Consider the following 27,484-nt stretch of genomic DNA (forward strand, 5'->3'; position numbering starts at 1 on the left):
GTTCGCGCTATATAAAACCTTCAAAATAAATAAATAAATAAACAATGATTGGGAGGTGTAATGCAATGAAACTATTGGTACTGCCCAAGGCTTTATACTTTTTCAGGGCAATCCATTAGAGTTACGATGGGTATGATTCAGAAAGCTTGGTGCTATTGGTAACAATTTCAGATGGGAATATAAGAGGGTAAGATCCCTGAATTATCTATTTCTGCAAATAGAAAGAGGCAGGTGGACAGTGCCTATTTTAAACACTATTACTTTGCAGCACTGCTTCTGAATATGGATTTTAAGATCACTGGGAAGTCTGGTGAGGAAATCGGTCTAGAGAGTTTACCAAATTTATATGAACTCACTCTGGGTAAAGACATTAGGGGGATGTTTTCTGAAAATTAATAGAGCCAAGTTATTACAAAAAAAAAAGTCAGATTTAAGACAATCAATGCAGTTTAAAAAAAAAAATGAACCTGATACAGTTATCATACCAAGCTCTGGCTCTCTTACCTTTTTCCATCTGTCTTTCATGATAAATGTTGTGTGGTCTGGGAGCAAGCTGGCATTTGGGACATTTGGTGATATTTTCTCTTCCAATAAAGTGTGTTCCTTCTTGGACTGCAGCAGAAATATTGCTTGCCAAGCAAAGCTTTTTTAAATATTTGCAAATCAGGGACTTTTTTCTAAAACCTGAAAATGTCAAATGTTCATAGGAACAGTCTCTGATTGCCCCTGTGGGACCACAAATTAGAACATTATATAGCCTGTTACTAGATCTTGACAATGCATGAATCTGTAACATGAAAACTGTGCCCACAAATTAGATACTAATCCTCGTAACATCTACTTTCAGCTGCGATTGGACATAGGTCAAGAGCTTTTGTTGTCAGCCAGACTGAAAGCAAACATTATAATGCTATATATAACTTGAACTATAACCCAGTGAAGTAGTTTAGGTGGGAAAAGGCTTGATGCTAGCTGTCTGCGTTGTGGAGCTAGTGATGCCAAAATTGTTCATATGTTCTCCACTTGCAGGAGGTTCACCACCTTCTGGAACAAAGTCAGTGAATTGTTGGGCACTATTCTACCCAACCTGATCCCCATTACACCACAATTAATTGCCCATGGCAGTTGCTAGTATATTTATTGCTGCAGTTTGGTTGACTCCGGATCCTCCTTCATATTATCACTGGCTCTCCAAATTCTTGTTGATGCAATATGCAGAGGAATGTTTGAATCAATGCATAGGAAAAAGAGCACGGGCTAGGGGAGCTATAGTATAGATGCCATTGTCTAACTGGCTGGTATCAATGAATCCTCAAGGAATTTAATTTGAGTCTCTTCATAGATAGATGGGCAATAACTGTTTGCTTTCATATTCATCTTCAGTATGCCTTTAGTTGGTATGATATGGAGCAGCCTGGTGGTTGGTCATAGGGAATTCTGGAACGCTTTGTGTCTCATGTTTTCTTCTGTTGAGAAGCGGCTCCAGTATTAGTGAATTAACTGATTTGTGATTCCTAGATTAATAATGTATTTAAAAGGTTGAACTTTTGTACTCAGCATTTGGTCTCTCCTCATAAAAATGGATTCAAATGCAGTAACTTCCTGCTATGACATAGCAACAGTTGTTAACAAAAGCTTTTACCTCCTCCTGCTACATCATAAAGGAATTCCACACTGCTCTGGGTGAGCTCTCTAACAGCCTGCCAGTGGAAAGCTGGAAATCAGGGAGCACAACTTCTGGAGGAGAGGAGACAGAGAGCAGTGGGTGTGGGTGACAGATTTTACATTTTGGACACGGAAGAGCGTCCTTGTTATGTATGGCTCCCCCATTACTCCTCTGCCCATGCATATACTTGAAGGCATGAACAGATTATTTTGCGGGCTATACATAACATTAAATTATAGCTGGGTAAAAAGTGAATTACGGGGATGCTTTTCACCTCAGGGCTTCTGAGTGACATCATTGACAACTCGAGCTTGCCTCTCGTTGTCTATTTGATGTCACTCAGAACCTCTCTGCGAAAAATATCTACGTGACTCATAGTTACTCGCCTATAATTCAACATTTAATCAAAAACCACTAAAGCTGATCCTGTGAGCGTTACCGCTTTCCAACTAGCATGGAAGTTGCTTTATTTTGTTAACATACTGTAAAAATGTTAGGAAGCCAGAGAAGCAGGATGATATATGAAATTCTCGAGTACTCTGTATTAATAGGTTTCCCAGATTTTGGTATTTATGTCTTTTACATTTCCATCTATCCAAATTTTTTTGTCTGTGAAAAAATTAAGTTGAAATTAAGTCTATATTCACATTTATTTAACTGATAAATGCACACTTGCCCTCTGCTATCTGTAGGACTATAGCGCCTAAGTAGTTCTAGACAATAAAATAACAGACTCACCTGAAACTAAGCATCTGCAGCTATTGAAGCTTCATTAGAAAACTGTGCTTGTTTTATATTAGGTTGAGCCTGGGCAGCACATACGCTGCTCTGCGAGCCATGCTGTATTTGAGTATGTACTTGAAGCCCCTCCCACTCTCCGCCCATATTTGTCATTGGCTTGTGTCATTGTCCTTCGTAGATTCTGGCTTTTGATTCGTTATCAGGCTTGTTAGTCCCTCCTTGGTACCGCCTTGTCTTGATTTGTAACCTCCCAGGAGGACTGGCCCTTTTACTTCTGTTGTTACATGGTACATCTTCTTTAGTCTTGGGGAACTATTTTCTTTAATGAGTTTCTCTTACCGCAGGAGGGCAGGAGGGTCTCTTGTGCGCAGTTGTGACCACAGGCTTGTTTATTTAACTCGTAGCAAACGGGGAGCTCTTCAGTGGCCAAGGGAGACGAAGGGGGCAACTCAGCGATTCCTTCAAGCAATTGGAATGCAATAGGTCTCGCATTTGCGAGAGTTTAAGCTATTAAAAACCAAAACATAAATAAAAGGCATTGTCATTTACAATGCCAACAGCACAAACTTGCATAGATGTAAGACCTATTGCATTGCAGAAACTTGTTCCCTTTGCTGCCAGTGAGTCTAGGTGTTAGCCTGCCCATCGTGCTTAACAGCATGGAGAGACACTCTAAAGAAGTATGTGTAATGTATTTTGTATTTTTTAAAATAAATATAGACTGGGAAGCATATTGCTTTTAGTCTCTATTTATGTGTAATAACCAGCTAAGAGGAGCAGTGTCGGCCTCAATTACTAACACCTGAAGTTGAGGTTACGCTTGTTCCATCTCGGAAATGTTTTCAATAGGAAAAAAGCAAACTATGCCACAGGGGTGCCAAGATTTTGCCCACTAAAAGGTATTAAAGTTAACCTCCACGACATAAAAAGAACCCATGTTGACCTAAGTGGCGTAACAAAGGCCCCCGCAAATGTGAGCTCCAGGGCCCCCTGTCAGCACAGTACCCTGGTATGAGAGGTGCTGAGTGAGTTCAAAGGGGGGGCTCCATATACTTTGAAGGGGTTCCCCCTCAAGTTTCATAATGCCACAGATTGACTTCCCAGGATTCAAAGAATGTCTACTTCAAGTGACCCTGACATACAGATCTTGGAGGAGTCTAGACTAATAGTTTAACCATCTAAGGATCTTATGGAAAGCCTAGCGCAATATCCATGTCAACGCTTTACATGGGGTTTAGTTGTGTAATCATTTCACAGATAATACCTCGCAAACTGACCCTTTTGCATGAAGTATCACATAACTAAATAAATGGCACATTTTGAAGACACTTGTGGTGTTTCATAAACTATTTCATGCATCACAAGAACCCCAGAAAAGTCATGAAAAATGTTTTGAACTGCTCTTTCATTGACGAAGCTTTCAAGAATACACCTCAGCAATTGCAACTCTCTGTTGTATAGGCGGCATTGACCAATCACTACATGTTACTTACAGTATCTGCTTCCATTGCTGTTATTCCTCAGTGTTGTCTAAGCCGGCAGTTGGGACTGAGATCTGGGGTAAAAAAAGAAAAATATATTCAGGATGAAGGGAAAAACTGGATGCTTTCTGGGGCCCCTTATCAATATGCCTGTGCAATTTTTGAAACATAAAGCGTTGTAATGTAAAATCATGAATTAACTGTAAAAGAGCACGAAGACCTGTGCCCTTCACAAGACACAGCACACCAACACACCATCCCGTGCAAAACCAGGCACCAAAGTGGGCAAGCCCAGTGATCGACCCAGCAATCAATGGACAATTGAGGAAAAGGAAGATTTCTCCCTGGGAAAATTAGGCATCAGCTGTAATACTACACAGGGCTACAGCAAGTGGTCAGAGAGAGATCAGGGTTCTGTTTATTTTGTAGCGAATTCCACTCAGGGGCCCAATTTAGAACTAGTCGGTTTCCACAAGATACTTTGAGAAAATCCTAAAAATGTTTCCAAATAAAAGATAAAGGGCCAGATGTAGGTCGGTCGGTAACGGCCGAAAATCGGTATTTTCGGCCGTTACCGACCGGTATTTCAGAAATGGTATGTAGGGGCATTATTTTACAGAATCGGTAAATTTACCGATTCGGTAAATTTACCGATTCTGTAAAATACCGAATCGGTATTTTTACCGATTCGGTAAATCTGAGATGTAGGTGGGACTCTTCTGAGTCCCACAAGCCTTACCGAATCGGTATTTTACCATCAAATCCAATTTGATGGTAAAATACCGATTCCGGTGTGCATGCACATGGGTGCATGCACACCTATGCCATATGACAGGCAGACCTGCCCTTAGGGCATGTATGCCTGCCACATGGCACCCGAGCCTGTTTTGGGGGGGCCAGAGGGTGTCAAAGTGACACCCCCTGCACCCTTGTGAAAATCGGTATTTACCGATTCGGTAAATACCGAATCGGTAATGCCCATTCATTCCTATGGGCTTCAAAGCCCATAGGAATGAATGGGCATTACCGATTCGGTATTTACCGAATCGGTAAATACCGATTTGTTCCCATTCGGTATTCCAGCACATCTGGAATACCTACATCTCCACCCCTCTGATTTACCGATTCTTAATTACCGAATCGGTAAAATTCGGTAATTAAGAATCGGTAAACCAATTCTACCTACATCTGGGCCAAAGTGCCAAATTTGTGGCCATAATGTATGTTAGGCAATTCAACAGTACGTAGTAGCTCAGCAATTTAAGAATTTCAGATGGTGCAGTGATGTTATGAATCATGTCAAAGAACATGTCATGAGTGTTGTAACATCTGATGTAATTAGCAGTGTATGGCGAGGGCGCAAGTTATAGTTACTTTAGGGCACGAGTTATAGTTATTTGACAGAACTATAACTGGTGAATTTTAGAAACTTTTTTCATTTAAACCATTATGTTTTAACTCACATTATCACCTTACTATAAAATCCCTTTAACCTTTGCTTTTTTTTCAGTGAATGTCTAAGATTTTTTTTTAAGGCAAAGTAAGATATTATTACCATATATTACTGCAACGTCACTTTAACCTTTGTCCTTTGTTTTTTCAGTGAATTTCACTTTTTTTAAATGTAGAGTTGTAGGAAGATAGCGCTGTATATACTATACCAAAGTAAGGTATAGAGTGCCGCCCTGACCCCGCCTCCTCCCGGGTGCTTAAATCCACGCCTCGCGGCCCCCGCTTCGAAGGGTGCCGCTCGTAGCTGCGTGGACGAACTTTGCTGGTTGGAGTGCTGATTACCCCTTGCCCCTGGGAGCCCAAGTATCCAGTTTGGACGGCGGAAGGAAGAGCGGGACTGCGAGTCCCAGGAACGTCAGCGGCTTGGTTGTCTGCCGCACCTGTGTGACTCTTCCCCCCTGACCCCGCCTCCTCCCGGGTGCTTAAATCCACGCCTCGCGGCCCCCGCTTCGCGGGGGCCGCTCGTAGCTGCGTGGACGAACTTTGCTGGTTGGAGTGCTGATTACCCCTTGCCCCTGGGAGCCCAAGTATCCAGTTTGGACGGCGGAAGGAAGAGCGGGACTGCGAGTCCCAGGAACGTCAGCGGCTTGGTTGTCTGCCGTACCTGTGTGACTCTTCCCCCCCCTGACCCCGCCTCCTCCCGGGTGCTTAAATCCACGCCTCGCGGCCCCCGCTTCGCGGGGGCCGCTCGTAGCTGCGTGGACGAACTTTGCTGGTTGGAGTGCTGATTACCCCTTGCCCCTGGGAGCCCAAGTATCCAGTTTGGACGGCGGAAGGAAAAGCGGGACTGCGAGTCCCAGGAACGTCAGCGGCTTGGTTGTCTGCCGCACCTGTGTGACTCTTCCCCCCTGACCCCGCCTTCTCCTGACGGGTATCTTGCAGAACCACTGGCTATAAGAACACAGAGGGCGACGCGGGACGCGCGCGGGCGGGCGCCGGGCTAAGCCCGGGCAAAGGGCGGGTCGTTTGAGGCCGTTAGAGAACGGTAGAGGCCGGGCCATCCATCTAACGCCCTGTCCCTCAGGTAGTGTACTCTGTCTATTTGGCTGCCTACCGGTAAAACGCTCTACTATGGCCAGTAGGGAAACTAGAAGCAAGGCTGCTTCCACTCTTTCTGGGACACTGGACAAATTTCTTTTGAAAACGAATCCCTTATTTAATAAGGGTACTTCTGTAACTGAGGAGGGTGTACAAAGTTCCTGTCTATCCTCGCCAGGTCTTTCAACAAATAACAGTACACCGCTCCTGCTTGATGCGCCCCACCTATCTTTAATGGACAGTATTGACCAAACTATAGAGACAGTCCTGCAGCAACTTAGGACACCGTCATCTGTGCTAAGGGACAGAGGCACACCACGTTCTATTTCTGATGTAGAGCTCTCCCCTGTCATAATGATTGCACCGCCTGGGGATCAGGGTAGGGCTGATAACCTGCCGGTGCAAACGTGTGATAGCGAGGATCCCGTAACTAAAAGGAAAAGACCCAGCAAGCCTAAAGGTGCTAAAAGGACAAAAACTGATTATGTAATACCCAGTGTGGAGGAAAATTTGGGCGCACTTGAGTCTCTAAGTTTGGGAATGAATGGGGTATTCCCAAGCGTCCTACCGATTGCATCTACACCTGTGATTGAACAGCCATTTATATTTGGTGGGGTCACTCCTAATACTTCAGATTCCCTTATTGCCTCTCTCACCGCTGTCTTCGAAAGTCTGCTGAGTCCTCTTATTCTTAAATTGGATTCAATAGAATCGAGATTGACATCGATTGAGAGACACAGTGTGGGCAATGGAGCACAAGTTGGGATGGGACCAAATCACGATGGAATACAAGGGAGTAGTATGGGAGTTCCCCGTCCCTCACTGTCAACTATGGGTCATGCTCCACTACTGCCTACAGCTCTTACTGGGGGAAAAACCAAAACTAACATCACTGCAGTTCCCGTCTCCCAAATAGTACCTGTACCACTCCCTAGGTCAGTGCCCCCGATCCCTCCCCCTAGAAGGTCAAAGCAACCAGCTTTGGCAAGTCTACCCACCCAGGAGAGACCAACAGATGGGTTGGTCCACAGTTCCAATCGGCAGGATAGCCCCAAATCTAGGTGCAAGGCAGTTAATCTGCCCCCTGAGGCGGCAGGCTATACTTCAATATTGACGGGGGTCCCCGAGCTGGCCAATGACGCTAGGGAGTCTTATGATTCCTTGCGCAATAAGGTAATCAGCTGGCTTAATATCCAAAGGCCTCTTCCATCTGACATGAAGGGAGAGGTTCTTTTGGTTAGAAGGGTCCCGTGGGTTGGGTATACTGCCAAAAAAATTGTGGGAGATTGTATAATTGTCAGCTTCAAGAGCCCTCAGGTTGTTACCTATATTTGCAATTGGCTCGGAAATAGAGGCAACACATCCATCGAATTGGTCCCTCTTTCGTACTTTTATCCCAATTCTTATAAGCCATCTTTGAGGAGGGACGACGGTTGGACACGGGTGGGCTTTGCTGTAGATGGGACAAGATATAGGCCCAGGCACTTCGCCCATTCTACTACTCCAAATTATGCACATCTGAACAGATTTAATTGCCTCGATGAGGTAGATTGACTTCGAAGGGGTGTATTCTCACAGTCTCGCCAAGTCAGTGTAACTGACCTAATAGGACAGGGGATAGGCGCTGTAGTGACTGATACGCCAAACAGAGAATTGGAAGGTGGTAGTTTGAAACTGCCTGGCCCTAGGAACCATGTAGTCATCCTACCCGTAAATCAAATTGGCAACACCCAAACCTCCCTAGCCTTCTGTGCGCCCAATATAGCAACTACTGCCCAATCCACCAAGGAAACAGAAGAACGGTGCCTCGTATTTTCTAACGCGGGCACAACACCTGAAATAACTGATGCGTCCCCCCCTAAATTTAGATCCGACACATTGAAGGTCCTCTCCTGGAATGTGGCAGGTATAGCAAATAAAATATACACACCAGATTGGGAACTCCTATTAGACACCACTGATATCTGTCTCGTCCAGGAGGCGTGGGCTAGGGACCCACTGACTAGTGTGGGTTTTGCAGTTTTTTAAATTCAGGCTAGTTGGAGTGGAAAGGGGAGACCCTCTGGGGGCATTGCGATTTGGGTAGCTAGTCACATTGGATGTAGTGCGGAAAGCGTTCCCACGTTCTCGCAGGACATCCAGTGTGTTCTTCTTAAGTGGCCCAATGCAGTTAGATTGGCAATTGGAAATGTATATTCCCGTCCTGTCAGTGCAGCTAGGGAATCTCCCACCGTGGAAGATCTCTCGTCCTTTCTGGGATCATTGCCTAGCGAATATAAAATTGTGATGGGCGGAGATTTCAATTGCCACTTTGAACCTTTGGAGGGCCTAAAGGAGGGCTCCCTTACTACTGAAGACGACTACTGGGGCGTCCCACCCTGCTTATCTCCCCATCCTAAATCTTGGTCTCCTCTTGCGGTCCAAATCACGTCCCTCACCTTAAACTATGCACTGATGGCGTGTAACGGTCGCACTCCATCAGATAGTCCCTCATCCTGTACCTTTATTAGGAAGGATCACGAATCGAGGTTGGATTATATCTTTGTCGACCTCAGTTTATGGTCCAAGGTCCAAGATTTTAGAGTATCCCCCAGAACAGACAGTGACCATAACGCTCTTCTACTGGATCTGAAACACCCCGCTCCTGTCGTTGAGTCACTACCTGTCAAATCTAATGACGACCCAGGTAACCTGGCCCTTAGTTCTAACAGGCGAAGGGTAAAATGGGGGAAAATTATTAGCTCAGAGGAAAACATAAGAAAAATCTTTGACATAGCTCTCCCGAAGTTTGCTGAAATAGATGACCTAATTAATCAGCCCAGATCCTCAGATTTTAACATTAAATTGGCAACCATCCACGAAAACCTAGTGGGATCTTTAGCAGAGGTCTTTTACCCAGTGGCAGCCCCTCGACGTAAACAGTCCCGAACCTCAAGATGGTACAATTCTTCCTGCAAAAAGGTTAAGTCAGAGTTAATTGCCTCCATTAAAGCGGGCTCTGACAGGACCATAGTCGCCAAACTTAGGCGTCAGTATAAGGAAGCCATGGTCCTGGAACCATTGGCAGAACCTCTCCTCCACATTAGAAACTAGGGATTCGAAAACAATTTGGACCCTGGTGAATAATGGCACGGGAGAGGTCAAAGCGGCAGTGGAATCCAACATCGCATCATCTGCCTGGGAAGGCCACTTCGGCAGACTGTATCAAGATATCGGGCAGTCTGCCTTTGAAGTGGGCCCTGATGATACACCCACCCCCGCAGTTGGGTTAGAATTTACCCTTGGTGAGGTGGTCAGTGCAATTGAGAGATTGGCAATGGGGAAGGCCCCGGGACTAGATAGATTGCCCGGTGACCTTTTTAGACAACATCCCGAGATCTGGGGTCCGTACCTCCTTATTCTCTTTAATGCCATCTTGGGGAGGTATGGAGATCCCCTGTACTTGGCTGGGAGCTGAGATAGTGCCCATTTATAAAAAGGGTTCTCCTCTTCTCCCAGCCAACTAAAGGCCGATCAGCCTCATTGATGCCCCCCAAAAACTTTTCTCTCGACTCCTTTTGGACCATCTCAATGATTGGATGGAGGCAAATGAAATCCTGAGTCCACTCCAGGCTGGCTTCAGAAAAAACACGTCCACCATGGACCAGGTCTTCCGCCTCGTCCTCCTGTACTAAAAAACGGTGAGGATTGAGGGGGGGAGGCTATACATGGTGTTCGTGGATCTGAGGTCAGCCTTTGACCTGGTCCCACGGAAAAAACTATGGCAGGTCCTCAGGAAGATGGGCGTTCCATCCCAGCTGTTGCACGCCCTAATCAGGCTCCATGATGGTAACTATGCGCAGGTCAGGTGTGGGAGGGAGGGAGCACTGTCATCAAGGTTCCCTGTTCTCAGAGGGGTAAGGCAGGGTTGCGTTCTGGCGCCAACCCTGTTTTGCCTCTTTGTCAACAGCGTTATATCTCACCTTGACAACATTAAAGACAATGACGCTCCCTTTTTGGCCGGCAGGAGGGTGCCAGCAATCATGTTTGCTGACGACACCCTCCTGCTTTCCAAAACCCCCATGGGGATTCAAAGGATTTTAGATGGATTTGATCTTTTCTGTAGACAACATGGTCTAGAGATCAATACAGAGAAGACCAAATTCATGATCTTCAATCCATCCCCAAAAACCAGACCCAATCCCACTCTGGGTTCAGTTAGCTTAGAAAGGGTCACAACCTTTCAATACTTGGGGGTAACATTACATGAAAACATATCATGGGACCCCCAAATAGTAAGATCTCAGCTCAAGCTGTCCCAACTTTCTGGTGCAATTTTGAAGGTTGTAAATACTTCAACATTCAAACCGATAAGTCCTGCGCTGGAAATGTACAAATCACAGGCCAAAGCGGCTGCATCTTATGGCAGTGAGCTATGGGGGCATAGAGCAGGTCCGGTTTTCGCCAGAGTCGAAAATAACTTTCTTAGGCGCCTTCTGGCCCTCCCCCGTAGTACACCTCTGTTTCCCTTGAGATTGGACATGGGTTTATCACCCATCGCTGCTGAGCTGGAGTCTAAGCCTATAAGATTTTGGCATAGGCTTTGGTCTACCAGTGAGCTTGCTCAATATAGGAGTGATCTTGCCCACGTAATGGACCTGAACCAACGAGACAAAATTCCCTGGCTGGCTTTCGTAAAGAAGGAACTGTACCGTTTAAAATTACCAGAGCTATGGGAGTCTCCTGAATCAGGCTGCCGAAGCCTCTCCCGCAAACGATTAGTCCAGATCCACAAGGAGAAAAGCTTAGATCTTCTCCTGACTTCATCTAAACACGGCACCCTAACCGAACGCTTCTTACAATCCAAAAATTCATATGTATTCGAAGGTTTTATGGATATCATTTTCCCTATTTTAGCCAGGAAGTTGTTCATACAGTGGAGTCTTGGCACTTTGCCTGTCAAAACCTTCACTTGTAATTGGTTACACAGGGATGATAAAATTTGCCCAGGATGTAACTCCCATGACGAAGATGAAACACACTTTCTCTTTTTTTGTCCTGCTTACCAGAAACCAAGGAAATACTGGTTGGTCCCCTTATGCAGGAACTTGGGCTTTAGGAACCGCATGCATGCGTATAGAGTGTTAAGAACTAGTACTCTACCCCACATAGTGTTTGCAGTGGCGAAATTCATTATGGCTATGTGGCAGATCAGGAAAAAACTGCTAAATGCACATTCGCAGTAAATACGAAAATTGCCTTTATATTATGGTTTGTGCTTTTCAATCATGCTATGAATTGCTGTCCCTAACTATGAACTGGTTTCTACCTTTCTCATGTCTCGAACAACCTGGTAATCATTTTACATGTAATGTGTTCTTAAAATCCTACGCTTTTTTATATAATTGTTTAAATGTATGTATATGAAATTAATCTTTTATGGTCTAGAGGACCGAAATAAAGAATTTTTGGATTGGATTGGATTGGTATAGAGTGCACAGAGTCCAGTGGATCCCCAAAGGTAGGCAGAGGAAAAAGTAGAAAGTACCTTACTCTCTATTTGTGGTAGTGTGGGCGAGCAGTAAGGCTTTATCAGAGTGTAGTGTTAAGCATTTATTGTACGCACTCAGGCAAAAAATTATGTCACACACTCAAAGACTGAATTCAGACTCATTTATTTGTATAAACATATTATTTAGTTGTATTTTTATTTCTAGTACCAAGGCTGGACTGGTACAGGTAAGTGTAATAGTACTTTGCAAGAATAATGCAGGTGAATACAATTGAATGCAGTTGAATGCATTTGGTTTGGTTACAGGTAAGTCACTTGTTCATAAACAGTTGAAATTACTTTTCAGTTATTTTGAAGTTACTTTTTAGATTGCTTTTTAAGTTAATTTTACTACTCATTGTGATATGCATAGATATCACACTGGGACATTTCCTAGATAAAAGGTTAGTAAATCAGTCAATGCAATCCTATGGGAGGAAAGGAAGTTATTGGTTTACAGGTAAGTACTTGGTTTTGGGAGTTGTGTTTCTAGGGTTAGAACAAGGGTTCCACCAGGGTCAATGATGCACTCTCAAAGCACCCTCAGCGACACTAGGGCGGCCAAATGTAGAGTGCTGAGGCCCAATGTTATCCAATGGAGTGCAGGGGGCCTCCACTTGGTGGCTGCTCACGAGCAGGCCACAAAGTTGTGGGAGCAAAGATCCTGGACTTAAGCTCAGGGCAAAGGGGGGTTCGGGTTAGCACACAAAGTGCACCCACAGTAGCACAGGGGCGGCCAGGCGCAGAGTGCCGTTTTGGCATCAGGGGCCCTGTTGGTTTCAATGAGGATTCTCCTGCTGCAACAAGCACTGCAGGCTCGGGGACGAAGTTCTTCTGGAGGTGACCACTGGTTGGAGAGATAAGCCGGGGTGTTGAGGGATGCCGGGACACCGTCGGGTGAATGGGGTTTCTTTTGACGTTGGGCTTTCCTTACCGGCTCCAGTCACAGTAGGGGGGGGGTCCTCCAGAAAGGGGTTGTAGGCCTTGTCAGGAGACTTGAGGCAGGTCAGGGATCACCAGACTGCAGGTCAGGATTGCCGGGGAGACCTCCTCGTGGTGTTGGGTCACTCGAACTCGGGCCATGGGCGTCAGGTGCAGAGTGCTGCTGACTCATGGATTTGGCCGGAGCCAGAGTCTGTTGATGAGCATATCGGGTGCTCACAGGAGACAAAGTCTGGTTGGGGAAGGGAGGGCAGATCCTCGGGTTTCTGGGGGGCTGATGGCTGCAGGACACACTGGGGTTTTGCTGGAGCAGGTCGAGGTCAGTACAGGCAGGTAGGGCTGGGGCCAAGACAGTTGGTGCCTCCTCTTCTTCCTTCAGCACGGCTCTTCGGTCCTTCTTCTTCTAGTTTCTACTTGTCTGAGGAGGCAAAGTTCAGGGTTGCCCCTATGTACTAAATTTAGGGGAGTTTAAGGTAGGTAAAGGTTGGGACCGATGGGTCCCTTCCTTGGGGTGGAGTCACCGCCTATTATGCCACCCTCCAGAGGGAGGGGGGCATAAGCCTCACTCTGGTTGGCTGGGTCCCCCAATCTTCAAGATGGCAGGGACTGAGAGTTGTGCTTCACCTCATCTGAGGGGTTGGCAGCGGTGGGCACACCTCTCCTCCTATCTTGGTTTTCCTGCCAATTCTCCCACCCAAAGTGGGGGTCAGAACCGGTGAGGGCCAGTTGCTGGGAGCAGTAAATGGCTGGGGTAGCTCACAAAGGCAGCAAGCCTTTGAAGCATCCTCTTTGTGTACCCTGCCCACCTTGGGGGAGGAGGCTTGGCACCTCTGCACAGGATGTGCTTTGTTTTAGGACCCCAAGAGCGGGAGGCTCTTGACCCAAAGGTCCAGAAACATGTGTGGAGGTGGCAGCTGGTGAGTAACGCACAAGTTACTACTTGTGTAACGATATATCTGTAAGAGACATTAGTTAGTGATAGATTCTTTACCTTAGAATATCCCCAGGCGTCAGACTACATCCGGAATTTTTTTGCGCAGCAGTACCCATGCGCGTCGGTAGGCGTCGTCCGTGGCTCCGCGTCCGTCGTCGGCGTCGTGGGCGCCGTGATGACGTCGTCGGAGTACTTAGACGCCGCCTCCGCGTGCTGACGTCAGTTCTTATACACAGCTTTTCCCGCCAGAAACACAGAGCCATGATAAAAACCAACACTGGTGCCATGAAACTAGGGCCCTGAAAGGGGATGACCTTAACCCTAGATATCGGTTCGCAGAACGGGGAGGAAGGGTGGGTCGGTAAGGAATCTATCACTGACTAATGTCTCTTACAGATATATTGTTACACAAGTAGTAACTTGTGCATCTGAAAGAGACACGTTAGTGATAGATTCCTTACCTTAGAATAGATACCCCAGCAATACCAACCCCGGTGGTGAGTCTGCGAACCAATAATCACACCAGACACAGGTGTAACTTCGGCACATTAACGCGCCACATCCCTACCTTCCACAAGGGCTTGGCCGAGTTTAGCCCGGACCTCCACCGGGCATTCTGGCAGCACGTCCACGACCATGTCCCACAGAGAGTGGGTGTAGCGGCCCAAGAGGCAAGCGGTGTTGACGGACCGCAACCCTAACCTCAGGGAGGAGAATACTTTCTTCCTGTATTGCTCGTACCTCTTGGATTCCCGGTCGGGGAAGCCAACGGGAATGCGGTCTAGGAATTAAAGGCCTGGATGACCAGGCTCTCGGGAGTGGGGTGGGTGGACAGAAAGCAAGGGTCACCCAGAGCCGGGCGGTGGTGCCTGGCCACGTTCCTATCCACAGGCTGACCTGTAGCGGGGCTTGGACCAAGTGCCAAGAAGAACGTCTGATAAGGCCTCATTAAACGGTACCAGAGGCCCGGCTAAGCTTGACTGTGGTTTAAGGACCTCAGTGAGGAGGTTAGTCCTCACGGCTGCGACGGGGAGCTCAAGGCCCAAGGACTTGGCCGTTCTCATCAGCACCACGCTATAAGCAGCCCCTCCTCCATAGCTACGCTAGGAGGGGAGACAAAACCAGTGTTGGGCGAAGTGTCCAGACCACTGCCATCCCCAAGCTCTCCTGTCCAGTCCGCAGACGACTGGTACTCATGTGCCAGAGGGTCCTCAGACCCCTCCCAAACCCCCTCGTCACCCATCGCCTGGTACTCAGGCTCAAAGGATGGGGCCGGGTCGTAGAAGTAAAAACCTCCCATCGGCGTCGAATGCGGCGCCGCTCCGACGCCAGACCCGAATCGAGGGCAGGACCAGGGACGACGTCGATCTGGGAAGGCGCCGGGGGCGACACCCTTGGGGTCGGCACCGGCGAGGTCGTGAGGTCGACCGGCGGTGACCCGGATCCAGAGCTGGATCCAGTGGGGCCCCGCGGCGTCGGGACCGAAGTCGCCAACGGCGCCGGGGCCGAAGCAACCTACGGCTCCGGGGCTGAAGCACCCGGCCCGCGTGGGGACCCAGTCGAGGCCGCTTGGCCCGAAGGCGCCGCGGAACCCGACAGAGGAGCGAGCGACCTCATGGCCATGAGGAAGTCATCAATCTCCCCCGGCGTCACCTTCTGCCCAGGGACCGGCGGGTATGGAGCAGGCCGCGAACCCTGCGGCTCCGGTGGAGCCGCGTGGGCGTGTCGCCCGAACCCCAGGCCGCGTCGCGCGAGCGTCGGGGGAAGTCAGAAGAGTGATGGTGCCTCTTCGACTTCTTGTGCCTCTTACCTGAGGACTTCGAGCCCGAAGACCGATGACGACTCCCGGAACTGTGGTGACTCCGGCCCCGCGACTGATCCCTCGACTTCCTTTCGGACCGGGACCTCGAGCGGCGCGGGGTGGACTGCCGAAGCTCGAGTCGCTTACGGGACCGCTCCCGTCTAGCTTTAGACGTCAGGGCCCGGCAGTCGGAGCAGGACTTGTCGTCGTGGTCCGGGCCTAGACAGTGCAGGCACCGGCGATGGGGGTCGGTAACCGACATCAGTCGGTTGCAGTCGGCGCAGGGCTTGAACGCGGGCATCCCTACCGGCACCGTCGGAGTCGAGAGACTTCGAAGTAGATAAAAAAGGATCGTAAAAAAGTTAGTCAAAAAGTGACTAGGGTACAACTTTTTCCGGATCTGCGCTTGCTGGCGCGGAAAAAAGAAGAACTGGCGTCAGCAGGCGGAGGCGGCGTCTAAGTACTCCGACGACGTCATCACGGCGCCCACAACGCCGATGACGGACGCGGAGCCACGGACGATGCCTACCGACGCACATGGGTACTGCTATGCAAAAAATTCCGGATCTAGTCTGACGCCTGGGGATATTCTAAGGTAAGGAATCTTTCACTAACGTGTCTCTTTCAGATCAGTCAGCCAAGACACTAGAGTCAAATCATTTTTCAGGGGGCATCTCTAAGATGCCCTCTGGGTGCATTCTACATTAAATCCCACACTGGCATCAGTGTGGGTTTAATGTGCTGAGAAGTTTGATATCAAACTTCTCAGTTTTCCGTAAAGCCATTATGGTGCTGTGGAGTTCGTAATGACAACCTCCCGTGCCGTAAACACTTTATGGCTTTACTGCACTTACAATATCTAAGAAAGGACTTAGACACTATAGGGGTTCAGGTCTCATACACCTGTACCCTCACTGGTGCACCCAGCTACAGGGGTGGCTGACCTATGCCATAGGCAGTGGGTTGTAGGCATGGCACACAGGGATGTTTGCCATGTTGACTCTTCACTTTGTTCTGCACCAAAACACTCAGTCTGCAATGGCAGTGTGTATGTGTAAAGATACAGGGCCTCTAAGGGTGGGACAATACGTGATGCAGCCCACAGAGGCCTTCCCTGGTCACAGTGCCCTTGGTACCCATGGTACCTTTTACAAGGGACTTATATGTGGCCAGAGAGTAGCCAATTTGGGTGTGCAACAATACAGATTTAGAGAAAGAACACAGTCCCCGGGTAACTGGTTGGCAGGAACCCAGGACACACTTAGTCAAAGAGCATCAAAATCAGGCAAAAAGTGGGGGGCAACCATGCACAAAGGAGCACTTTCCTACAAAAGTAAGATGTTGATTGCAGTGTATGGTGTAGAGTTGGACGCAGGCCCTACTGTGCAGCCAAGCCCTGCGCCTAACGCATGGGAGACACTCTACCCAAACAGGGCACGGCCCTTAGGGTGTGTAAGGAGGGAGGATGGGTACAGAACCTGACCTACAGCTGATATTTGAGTGTCGAAAATAAAGCAGTTTTAGAGAGACATTACTATTATTCTAAACCTGGTGCTAGGAGACATTGCAGATAGAGTGGTCACTGGTATCAACACCAAGATTTGCCAGAGGCCTTGTGATTTTTATGAAAGGATGTCACGCCACAGGCCAGCATCCCACCATAAAAAGTGTTCCTGCTCCAGACTTCAGTGTGGTTCACCATCTGACATTCTTGTGGGCAGACAAATATCTTGACAGCTGTCAAAATATTGAAGTGCATGGTCAAGGTTCTGAAGTTTACAAACAATTGCTGTAATTACATTAAAAGATCAACCCTGCCTCATGTCCATTACAGCTAGGTGGCCAGGGCCGGACTGGTCTAGCGGGCCTCAGGCGTTTCGATGGGCTGGCAGGACGGGGCCTGGTTTCACTCCTGGTGGGGGGCAGTTTACCTGCTGGAGACCTCCAGGACACATTCCTACTTGCCATGCTTCTAAAGAAACAATGCAAAACAAAGGGTTTTCAAGTATACTTTAACCCCTTGGGCGCGGCCGCGATTCTGCGCCTGTGCCGGACTTCTAAAGAGTGGGCGGGATCATGACGGCCCCCAGCCGTCATCAGCACACGCCCACCGTGCTGCATGACGGACGGGGACCATCATCAGCATGGAAGGGGTTAAGGACGCTTTGAAACAGAGGTCTTCAAACTGTGAGCTCTCGCCCACTTAGGGGTCTGTGGCTGCAATCCCAGGGGCAAATACCTCACAGATCCTTGTAAATGAATTCGCCCTGAAAGCACAACTTTGATTATTTCCCGCATTTCCAGGCTGTCTTCGTTTACATGAAGCCCTTGAAGTGCTTACAAAATATATGGGACATTTAATAACGTAAAAGGAAGTATTTCCAACCGATTAGCTTAACTAGCATTTATTTTTCATTTAAGATTTCTGCATTATTTTATATGCAGTTAACTAAAAAACAAGACCCTTAAAGAATAGTTTTATTGTGCAAGTGTCGTTTTTCTCTTTCAATTAACTGCATATAAGATAATGAAGAAACCTCAAATGATAAATAAATGCAAGTTAAGCTAATCGGTTGAAAATACATTCTTTCACATTATGAAATTGTATTTGGTGAATGTGATCACTGCAGATGTGGGCAACATTGACTTGTATATTAATAGTGCTACAAGGTACCAGCCTGTGACAGAAAGCACTGTGAATATGCAAGTCGTTATTTTAAAATTGCATTATACACAAGGTAGGCTGGTGCAAAATTATTTAGCATTTTAGGATAAAACAAGTGCTTTCAAATTATATATTTTAGTGCTGGTAAACTGTACCCGGTGCAACATTTTAATATGTGTATATTAAAAGACTCCTTTCTAGAATTCAGCTTATAACACCTAGACATTATCTATCAAAAATAATAACTCATTGTCACCAGGAAGCTTCAAGTGACTCCATCAATTACATCCTAAAGTGGCTCTGGAGCAGCCTTTACATTTGGTGATTAACCAATTGCACACATTTACATTTCTTTCAGGTAGCAGGGACTCTTTCCTCCTTAGCTTTCTGCCCTTCCCTGGGCTTAAGAGCACTGGAAAACCTACCCCCGCCCCAAATCCGTCCTCCCTTCACTTTCATACAGAGGCACCTTAAGAGCCACATTAACTGTTATGGGATCGTTGTGTTTTTTAACAAACAGTATGAGAATTGCTTAAGTAAAATTGACAACGCTCGGGCATTTGGGTCCCCATAGATCTCATCCACTTTGACTTCTGTTTACATACAGTTGTCCTTCAAGGTGAGTGGAGGAGGCCAGCAGGGTCACATGCAGACGTAGAAATCTGATCATCCAGGCCCCTTTGGCCTCAGAGTAATGACCAAGGAGAAAGATTAAAGTACTGCGATCCTAGGATAGTGTCGAAAAGATGGCCCAGAGAAAGGGGGGGCAATAGAATTATTTAGTTGACAAATGACAGATCTAGTTTCCTTAGAGAGATGCCTTGAGGAAGATGGGGAGTTTTAGGGTTTTAAAGGGCCATCTGTGCAGCAGGTGCAGTGGCACTGGGGCCAGAATGGTGAGTGGCTACAGCACCACAGTTTTGGCTGCCTTATTTGCAAAAATGGGGTGGGAGACATTTGTATTGCTAGCATTAGGGGCAAGGTCACGCTTGTGCACAGGGAACCAGGTCCAAGCAACACGGGTCGAGAAAGAGGCAAACACCCAGCTTTGGACCTCATGCCTAGGAGTGATGCTGCAGTGCAGGGGGCAGAGGGCACTGTCTGCTTTGCAAGGCTGGAGTTATCATTAGTGCTACAGGTGCAGTTACACCAGGGTCCATGGGTGTGAAGGGCCAACTAAACCCCAGTTATGGTGGTTGTACTATGTTTTCTTGTTTGCATTAGGGCCCAATACACCTCTGCTGTGCCAGTGTTGCTCTAAGCCTTGGACCTGTGGCCCACCAGAGGTGAAATTTGATGCAGAGGAGATATCTTAGCTGAGTCTCAGAAATATGGCAGAAAGCATGTGGGGCAAGATGAGGTCCCATGTTTTTAGCAAATGGCAGAGGGGTAGTCCTGCTTCACAAGGCTGTAGCTATCATTAGTGAAGCAGCAGCAGTGGCACTCGGGCCCAGGACTGTCAGGGCCACTACATAAGAATTATCACTGTGTGCCTTTACAAAAGGAGCACGGGGAGGGCTCTTTTTTCTTGTTAATGTTAGGACAGAGGGCATCCTTGCTGCAAAGATGGGGCAACTCATGGGAGCTCATTTTCTTTACTGAAGAGACACAGTCTGTTTTGAGATTGGAGTGATGGTCAGACATGGGGCAAGGGGTGAAAGAGGCAGATGAGTTAACCTGGTTCTATGGGCTGCAGCTACCATTAGTGAAGTAGGTGCAGTTGCCTTTGGATATAGGCTAACAACACCCCTATTATGGGGCCTAGTGTTTTTTGGTCAGTTTCTGTTTTTATTTGATATGTTTGCACTTTTATGACTCTCACATTTAGTGTGGATTACAAGCTACAGACAAATACCTCTAAAATGATCTCATAAACTCTGTCCACTGCACTCAGTCCTGCCCCTCCCGCTTCCCCTATTCTTGCCATAACTTTTTGGAGGGGGGGGGGCAACATAAAACACTTTGAACACTTTGCTTCTGGGGCTCAGAACAAAACAGCTTGAACACCTCTGCTCTGTAACCACTTGTTTTTGCATTGTTTATTTAGAAGCACTTCAAGTAGGAACGCAGCAGGTCCCCAGCAACAAGTCTTGCCCCCACTGCAGTGAAACTGTCCCTTGCATTGTCAGCCCACCAAAACACCCAGTAGCCAGTCCAGCTCTATAGGTGGGTCGCGAAATATTGTAGTTCCAAAAATTGGGTTGGTTTCTAAAACGTTTGGGTACATTACTAAGAGAAAAGGAAATATATGCAATGCATCACTAATAATGTGTACTTAGACTATGATTGTTTATATGTTTTTAATCTGTGCATTAAAAAGTATACTTTTGAAATACTTGTGGTAATTATTTCGAGCAATACATAGCTCATCAGAATTAGATATACTTTTCATAATAGCTGAAATTTTGTTTTCTGTGGTCTAACATCAGCCTAAAAGGGAGTTTTGCCTGACTGTATGTTTCTAAACAGCCTAGGGGTGGTATGTGGGACTACACAAATAGGTATCCTAACTGGGATTATGCTTGCAGCTGCTTTCCAAATTTACAAAATGCCTTACTCTCACCCTTATTACCTGTGGTAACCTGAATATATAGGAAACTGCACTTGTCTCGTACACCATGCTCAAAAGACTGAGAGAGCGCGGGTCATGTTTTGAAAAGGAAATGTTGCTGGGAGGGGGAAGGGGTGAATGGATGAAATTCCTGTGTCTTTGGAAAAGAATGCTACAAATTTGACAAACTTAATGCAATCTGGCAAATGTAATGTTCAGCACTATCTCACAGCCAACGAATCAGGATGAGAGAGGTCTGGTACCCAGCAATATTAGCCTCACAAAGAGTAGATTAAAAAAATATATGGGTGAGATATGTTTCCATACAGCCAAGGAGTGATACCTATGACTGAATGTCAGGTACCCTAAACCAGCATTTCCCTTGTTGCTGTTATCTAAATATCTAGAGTGCACTGCATCCAGATTATAACCTGTGTTCACCCTGAACACAAAGAAAACACGTACAGGTCAAGTACCCCATGTACAAGAGACCCAAAGGAACAACGTTGGAGGTCAAGTCTTGGCAGAAATATGTCCTGAGTGATGGAAACTGGAGGGAATTATAATGCTAAAAATCTGAAAATGGTAAGGTTCAGTGTGATCTCCCTGCCAGACAATCAGGGTGTGAGCGGTTTGGCCCTCAGTGTTAGAAGCTTTAGGATGGGTGGATCTTAAACATATATGGTTGTGGTATGTTACCATACAGCACAGGGGTGATATCTGTGAGAGAGGGAGAGGTGCCCAATCCCTGGTTGGCGCTTTGCAGCTGCTTTTCAAATTTGAAAAAAGCACTACACCCAGTTTAATGCCGGTGAAATCTCATAGAATACCTATAACTGTCTGGTACAATCATGCTAAGGAGACCCAGAGGAACAAAGTTGGGGGGTCAAATGTTAGCATAGGTATGTTTCTGCCTGAGGGAAACACCATGTTTTGATTAACAAAAAATGCAAAAAATCTGACAAACCACAAGTTTAGCAAAATCTCACAGCCAGCCGTTTGGGGTAAATGTGGGCTGGCACACATGGGTAGAACTTTAGGATGTGTAGATGATACACATATTTGCATGATGTATGTTTACATTAAGCCCAGGGTTGATATCTGAGTCCATAGGACAGGTAGTCTAAATAGGCATTTTGCTTGTTTTGATTCACATACCACAGACTGCAGGGCGCACTGCGGGCGCACTACCCCACCCACCCGGCAGAACCAGATACTCTCTTGACGCTGCAACTGCTCATCACTTCCCCTGACTCTAGTCACCTGGTGTCTAGGTTGTACAATACACTGCAGGCTGAAATAGGAGATACTGCGAACAAAGCGATTGAAAAATGGAATTTGTGTTTGGAGACACCACTCACTGAAGACGAATGGTGCGCAGCAGGTACAATTACTGAAGTACTCCCTCCTAACGGGAACCTAAGGCTCATACACATTAGATACTTACACCATACATACCATACGCCTCAACGCCTACACAAATACGGTCTGCGTGAAGACTCCAGATGTCAGCGGTGCGGGATGGTAGATGCAGGTTTTATACATATGGCATGGTATTGTCGTGAGGTGGCCCAATTCTGGGTGCCAGTTACCGAAAAGCTGGGTAAGATGGTGGGAAGTGAGATACAATGTAATATAAGATCATGCCTACTGAATATACTGCCAACTGTCAAAGCAAGAAAACGCAAGTTTTGTGTGCTAGCACTGTTAATGGCCAAACGAAACATAGCATTATGTTGGGGTGGCAAAAAGACGCCGAGAGTAAAACAATGGGTAAGCGACATGGTTTACTGTAAGGACAATCTCAAACTGTATGAAGAAGATCTACCTCTGCGAACACGGCCTAAAGACTATTGGCATTATCTGATGGATTATCTATCCGGACAGGAGGTACAGTTAGAACAATGAGAAGTTACAATGTATAAGATGTGACATGATATAGTTGTAATGAAAATGCCTTGTTGGATATGGAGTGTTGTAATGCAGTTCAGTTGAATGGGGCTGTTATGCCTAAATGTGGGACATTGTATGTCCACTGTTGCTTTCTTTTTTGAAAAAACCAATAAATAAAACAAATAAAAAAATTAAAAAAAATAAAAATAGGCATTTTGCTTTTTTGCAGAACTGCTGTTTTCTAATCTGCACCAATATCAGCTTTGCACCTGTGGGGACTTGGACCCATACAAAACCCATACATAACTGGTTTCCCTAGCACTCAGGAGACCCAAAGGAATAAAGCTGAGAGTAAGTCTTTGAAGGGATATGTTCCCGTGAGGTTGATATCTGTGTTGAAAAGAATGGTACCATAAACCAGCATTTTGCAGCTGCTTTCCAAGTATACAAAATGTATTGCATCAAATATATTGTCTGTGGGCAACATGAACCCATAGAAATCACAAACATATCTCTCCACACACTCTGGAACAAAGTGGAACAAAGCTTGGGGTCAATTCTTGGCAAAGATATTTTGCTGCATGAGGAAAATTACCATGTTTTGAAAACAAATGCTAAAATTCTGACAAGCATCATTTTTAGAGTAGTTTACTAGCAAATCATTCAGGACAATGGAATTCTGACTAGCACCAATATATTACTTAACCTGTTCTAAATTAGAAAGTATATTGTTTTTAAACTTTCCATATTGTCAAGAGGTTAATATCCATCATCAATGAACAGTGCACTATATAAACAGTGCTGGTGCCACAATTTTGTGATATACTTTAATCAGGGCCACTTAAATTATGAGGCATTGTAGGAACTGGGGTCACCAGTTCCCCGGGGGGTAGCTTGGCGCGAGCAGGTAGGCACCCGAAAGCTTAGGTGTAAAGTGACCATACAGCACACACATCCATATTGAGTAGGTCTAGTTCTCCTGGAGCACCCGCCTCCCCTTGTGTGCCCTGCCCCTCCTGTTCCCCATCCCCTCTCCCCTCTGGGTGGGCCCTTACCCATGCCCTCAAGGCTGTACGGAGCTCCTCCTTCACGGCTCTCCGCCCAACAGGCACCCCCACCCCTTGACAAAATTCCCTTTGCTGCACCACTGTATACTCTTCAAGGTCGGCTAGCTGGAACTCCATTCTGACAGGTGGGGCCCAGATAAAACAAAGGGAAAGCACTAGGATGTAGGTAACAGTATTGGGTCAACACAGGACTCTGCACACTTGGTTTAGACAGTGGGGGGTCAATTGATTAGGCTTGCGTGCACAATAGGTGTCTAGTCTAATTGTGGCACACTCTGTCTAACTGTAGGGTGCTGTATAGCCACAGGTCCTGATCTCACCGCTCGCCAACAAATGTAGGAACTGGGGTCACCAGTTCCCCGGGGGGTAGCTTGGCGCGAGCAGGTAGGCACCCGAAAGCTTAGGTGTAAAGTGACCATACAGCACACACATCCACTGAGACAGGAAACGCTGGCAATGACTGACACCACACCAGTTAGGTTGATTAAAACAATAGACTTTTATCTAGATTCAGGTTCAGGAGGGGGTAATCATTAATCAATTCAGTTTCCTTTCACCAGCATATTTCATTAGGTAAGAGCAAAACCTTTCCTGAGGCTGGAGCAAAACATTTCTTTCAAGGAACAACTCAAGAGCTAACTGTGGGCATCTCGATCCCCAGGTCAGTAAGTCAGAATAAATGTTTCAATAATTACACTAAGCAAGCATAAACATCTCAGTAGGCAGGAATGACATTTCAGCACTCAAGAATAAACCTTTCCTTATCCTCATTGGGCCAGAAATTACACTTCAGTAATCAAGAGTAACCCTTTTGGCAGGTAGAAGTAAGAACATTGGTGCAGAAAGAACAGTTCATTCAGCATAAGAAAACCATCCCATAAGCATGGGGAAAGCATTTCATTAACTGGGCCATATTAGCAAGGCATCTCATAACAGCCCCTAATCAGGGGTTAACCTCCTCTTCAAACTAATGAGGGCCAAGGGTTCCACGGGGCCCTAGCCCAGTTCTGATCATGGGGGCCAACGGGGCCCAACAACAGTCTCCCCCGGAGGTGGGGGCGGTGTCAGGCCTTCTGCCCGCCCACCCGGGGTATTACCTCAGTCTTTGGCCCTCCCGGGCCCTTGCGGTGGCTCTTGGTGGGGAGAGAGGGCTCCGGCCCTCCCTGAGGCCTCACGCGGCCCTCGGGTCGATGTTAGACCTTCTTGGGTTTCCCCGGCAGGTGGGGGCTCTCGGGGTGCTATGGGCCGGTCAGGGGAGCCCCACACGGCTCCGGCACTCTTCTCGGGCCTCCCTCCAGCCTCCAGCGTGGCTCCGGCACTCTTCCGGTCCTCTCGCGGGCCTGGGACCAATCTGGTCGCGGCCCCTGGGGAGTGTGGAGCGGGCCGCCAATCCCAGCGCGGACGGCTAGGGGCGCGACCACGCGGGCCAATAAGCAGTGCGGGAAAGGCGGGGGCGCGGCCAGTGACGCGGCAGGCGTCCCTCCACCACGTGACAGGGGTGATGGCGGCTTTGGGCCTAGCGCGGGCTGGTCAGAGTTCGCTGCGGCCTCCCCAAGGCTCTGGGGGCCGCTACACGGACCTCGCACAATCGGGCCGGGCGCGGCCCACTGCAACACGGCGGCGGCCCTCTCCTGGCACCGGGGGCCGCCGGAACAAAGGACGGTGATGTCGGCGCCTCCCAGAGTGTGGGGCCACAGCGGGGCCAGGCAGGCTCAGAGGGCCTTCCCCCCCCCCCCACAATATACTGGTAAGTCGGGCGGCGCTTTTGGGGACACAGCGCTCAAGGGCCTACGCGCCGAGGCACAAATTAGAGCGGCGCTCGGCAGAGATAGCGCTTGGGGCAGGCAGCCGGTCGGCAGGTTACAGCGCTGCTCCAAGGCACAGTAGGGGAGCGCTGGGTAGGTAATGCAGGCAATATAGCAGTCCCAGCTATCAGGCAGGTCAGTGTTCCAGCACTAATAAGGGAGAGCGCTTATCAGGCAATCAAGGCAGTTAGGCAAGGGGGATGAGGCAGGACAGCGCAGGGGCACAGGTGAAGACAGAGGGGGCAGAGATGGCACAGCCCAGTACCTGGTTGATCCCAAGCAGTCCTTGTTAGCACAGGTAGGTAGTTTCTCTCGGCGCTAGATGGTTCCAAGGGCGAAAAAACAGGGAAAGACCACCCTAGGGCTGACAGGCCGATGTCAGGCCTTCTTGGGTTTCCCCCGGCAGGTGGGGGCTCTCGGGACGTTATGGGCCGGTCAGGGGAGCCCCACGTGGCTCCGGCGCTCTTCCCGGGCCTCCCTCCAGCCCCCAGCGTGGCTCCGGCACTCTTCCGGCCCTCTCTCGGGCCTGGGACCAATCCAGTCGCGGCCCCTGGGGAGTGTGGAGCCGGCCGCCAATCCCAGCGTGGCCGGCCAGGGGCGCGACCACGCGGGCCAATAAGCAGTGCGGGAAAGGTGGAGGTGCGGCCAGTCACGCGGCAGGCGTCCCCCCACCTCGTGACAGGGATGATGGCGGCTTCAGTCCTAGCGCGGCCTGGTCGGAGTTCGCGGCAGCCTCCCCAAGGCTCCGGGGGCCGCTGCAGGGACCTCGCACAATCGGGCCTGGCGCGGCCCACTGCAACACGGCGGCGGCCCTCTCCTGGCACCGGCGGCCGCCGGAACAAAGGACGGTTATTTCTGCGCCTCCCAGAGTGTGGGGCCACAGCGGGGCCAGGCAGGCTCCGAGGGCCCCTCCTGCAATATAGCGGTAAGTCGGGCGGCGCTTTTGGGGACACAGGGCTCAAGGGCCTCGGCGCCGGGGCACAAATTAGAGCGGCGCTCGGCAGAGATAGCACTTGGGGCAGGCAGCCGGTCGGCAGGTTACAGTGCTGCTCCAGGGCACAGTATGGGAGCGCTGGGTAGATAATGCAGGTAATATAGCAGTCCCAGCTATCAGGCAGGTCAGTGTTCCAGTGCTAATAAGGGAGAGCGCTTATCAGGCAATCCAGGCAGTTAGGGAAGGGGGATGAGGCAGGACAGCGCAGGGGCACAGGTGAAGACAGAGGTGGCAGAGATGGCACAGCCCAGTACCTGGTTGATCCCCAGCAGTCCTTGTTAGCACAGGTAGGTAGTTTCTCTCGGCGCTAGATGGTTCCTGCACCCTTGGTAGGTAGTTTCTTGAGGTGGGGGGGTTGAGTTGGTGGCCGAAGGCAGATGAGTACTTGTAGTTCACTGTAGGTGGTCCCTGGGTTCTCCTCCCGCCGGGCCAGATCAGTGGGCTAGTTCAGTGTTCCTCACACAGCTTGGTGGGCAGCGCCTAAACCCTGTCACCCCCAGTGGTATAGGTTCCTGACTAGGCCCTACCGCCTAAGTCGCCTGCGTAGGTTCCCCCAGGTCAGTGATGCCCCAACTGACTAAAAACTTTCCCTCCTTTCTTTATATATGCCCAGGTCAGGTGACCACACTCTAAGGCGGCAAAAGCAGACCCCTCCCCTATTCTGGAAGGTTCCAGGAGCTTCCCTACTCTAGCTATGGGCAGGCAAGGCAGGCTGGTGTTGCAACAATGTTTAAGGGTCCCAGCCAGCTCCTGGCAACTAGGGTGCTACTAAAAAGACCTCGCTGCAGTAGCAGGGGCCTGTGGCAGCCATGTTGGGAGAAGAGAGCACCTGCACCTTAGCATTAATTAGCAATGGGAAGGTGC

At 48.3% G+C, this 27,484-nt stretch overlaps 1 protein-coding gene across 1 annotated transcript in view; it reads right to left on the minus strand.

The window, feature by feature from the left end:
- The window catches only part of LOC144798650 (uncharacterized), a 586,698-nt gene that overhangs the window by 554,575 nt on the left and 4,639 nt on the right, over window positions 1-27,484 (minus strand). The window contains exon 2 of the mRNA XM_078669633.1: window positions 3,901-3,962. Within this exon, the coding sequence (XP_078525759.1) occupies window positions 3,901-3,915 (15 nt within the window). The 5' untranslated portion in view covers window positions 3,916-3,962. The remainder of the gene's footprint in view (window positions 1-3,900; window positions 3,963-27,484) is intronic.

Source organism: Lissotriton helveticus, chromosome 12 (assembly GCF_964261635.1).
Source record: "Lissotriton helveticus chromosome 12, aLisHel1.1, whole genome shotgun sequence".
NCBI lineage: Eukaryota > Metazoa > Chordata > Amphibia > Caudata > Salamandridae > Lissotriton > Lissotriton helveticus.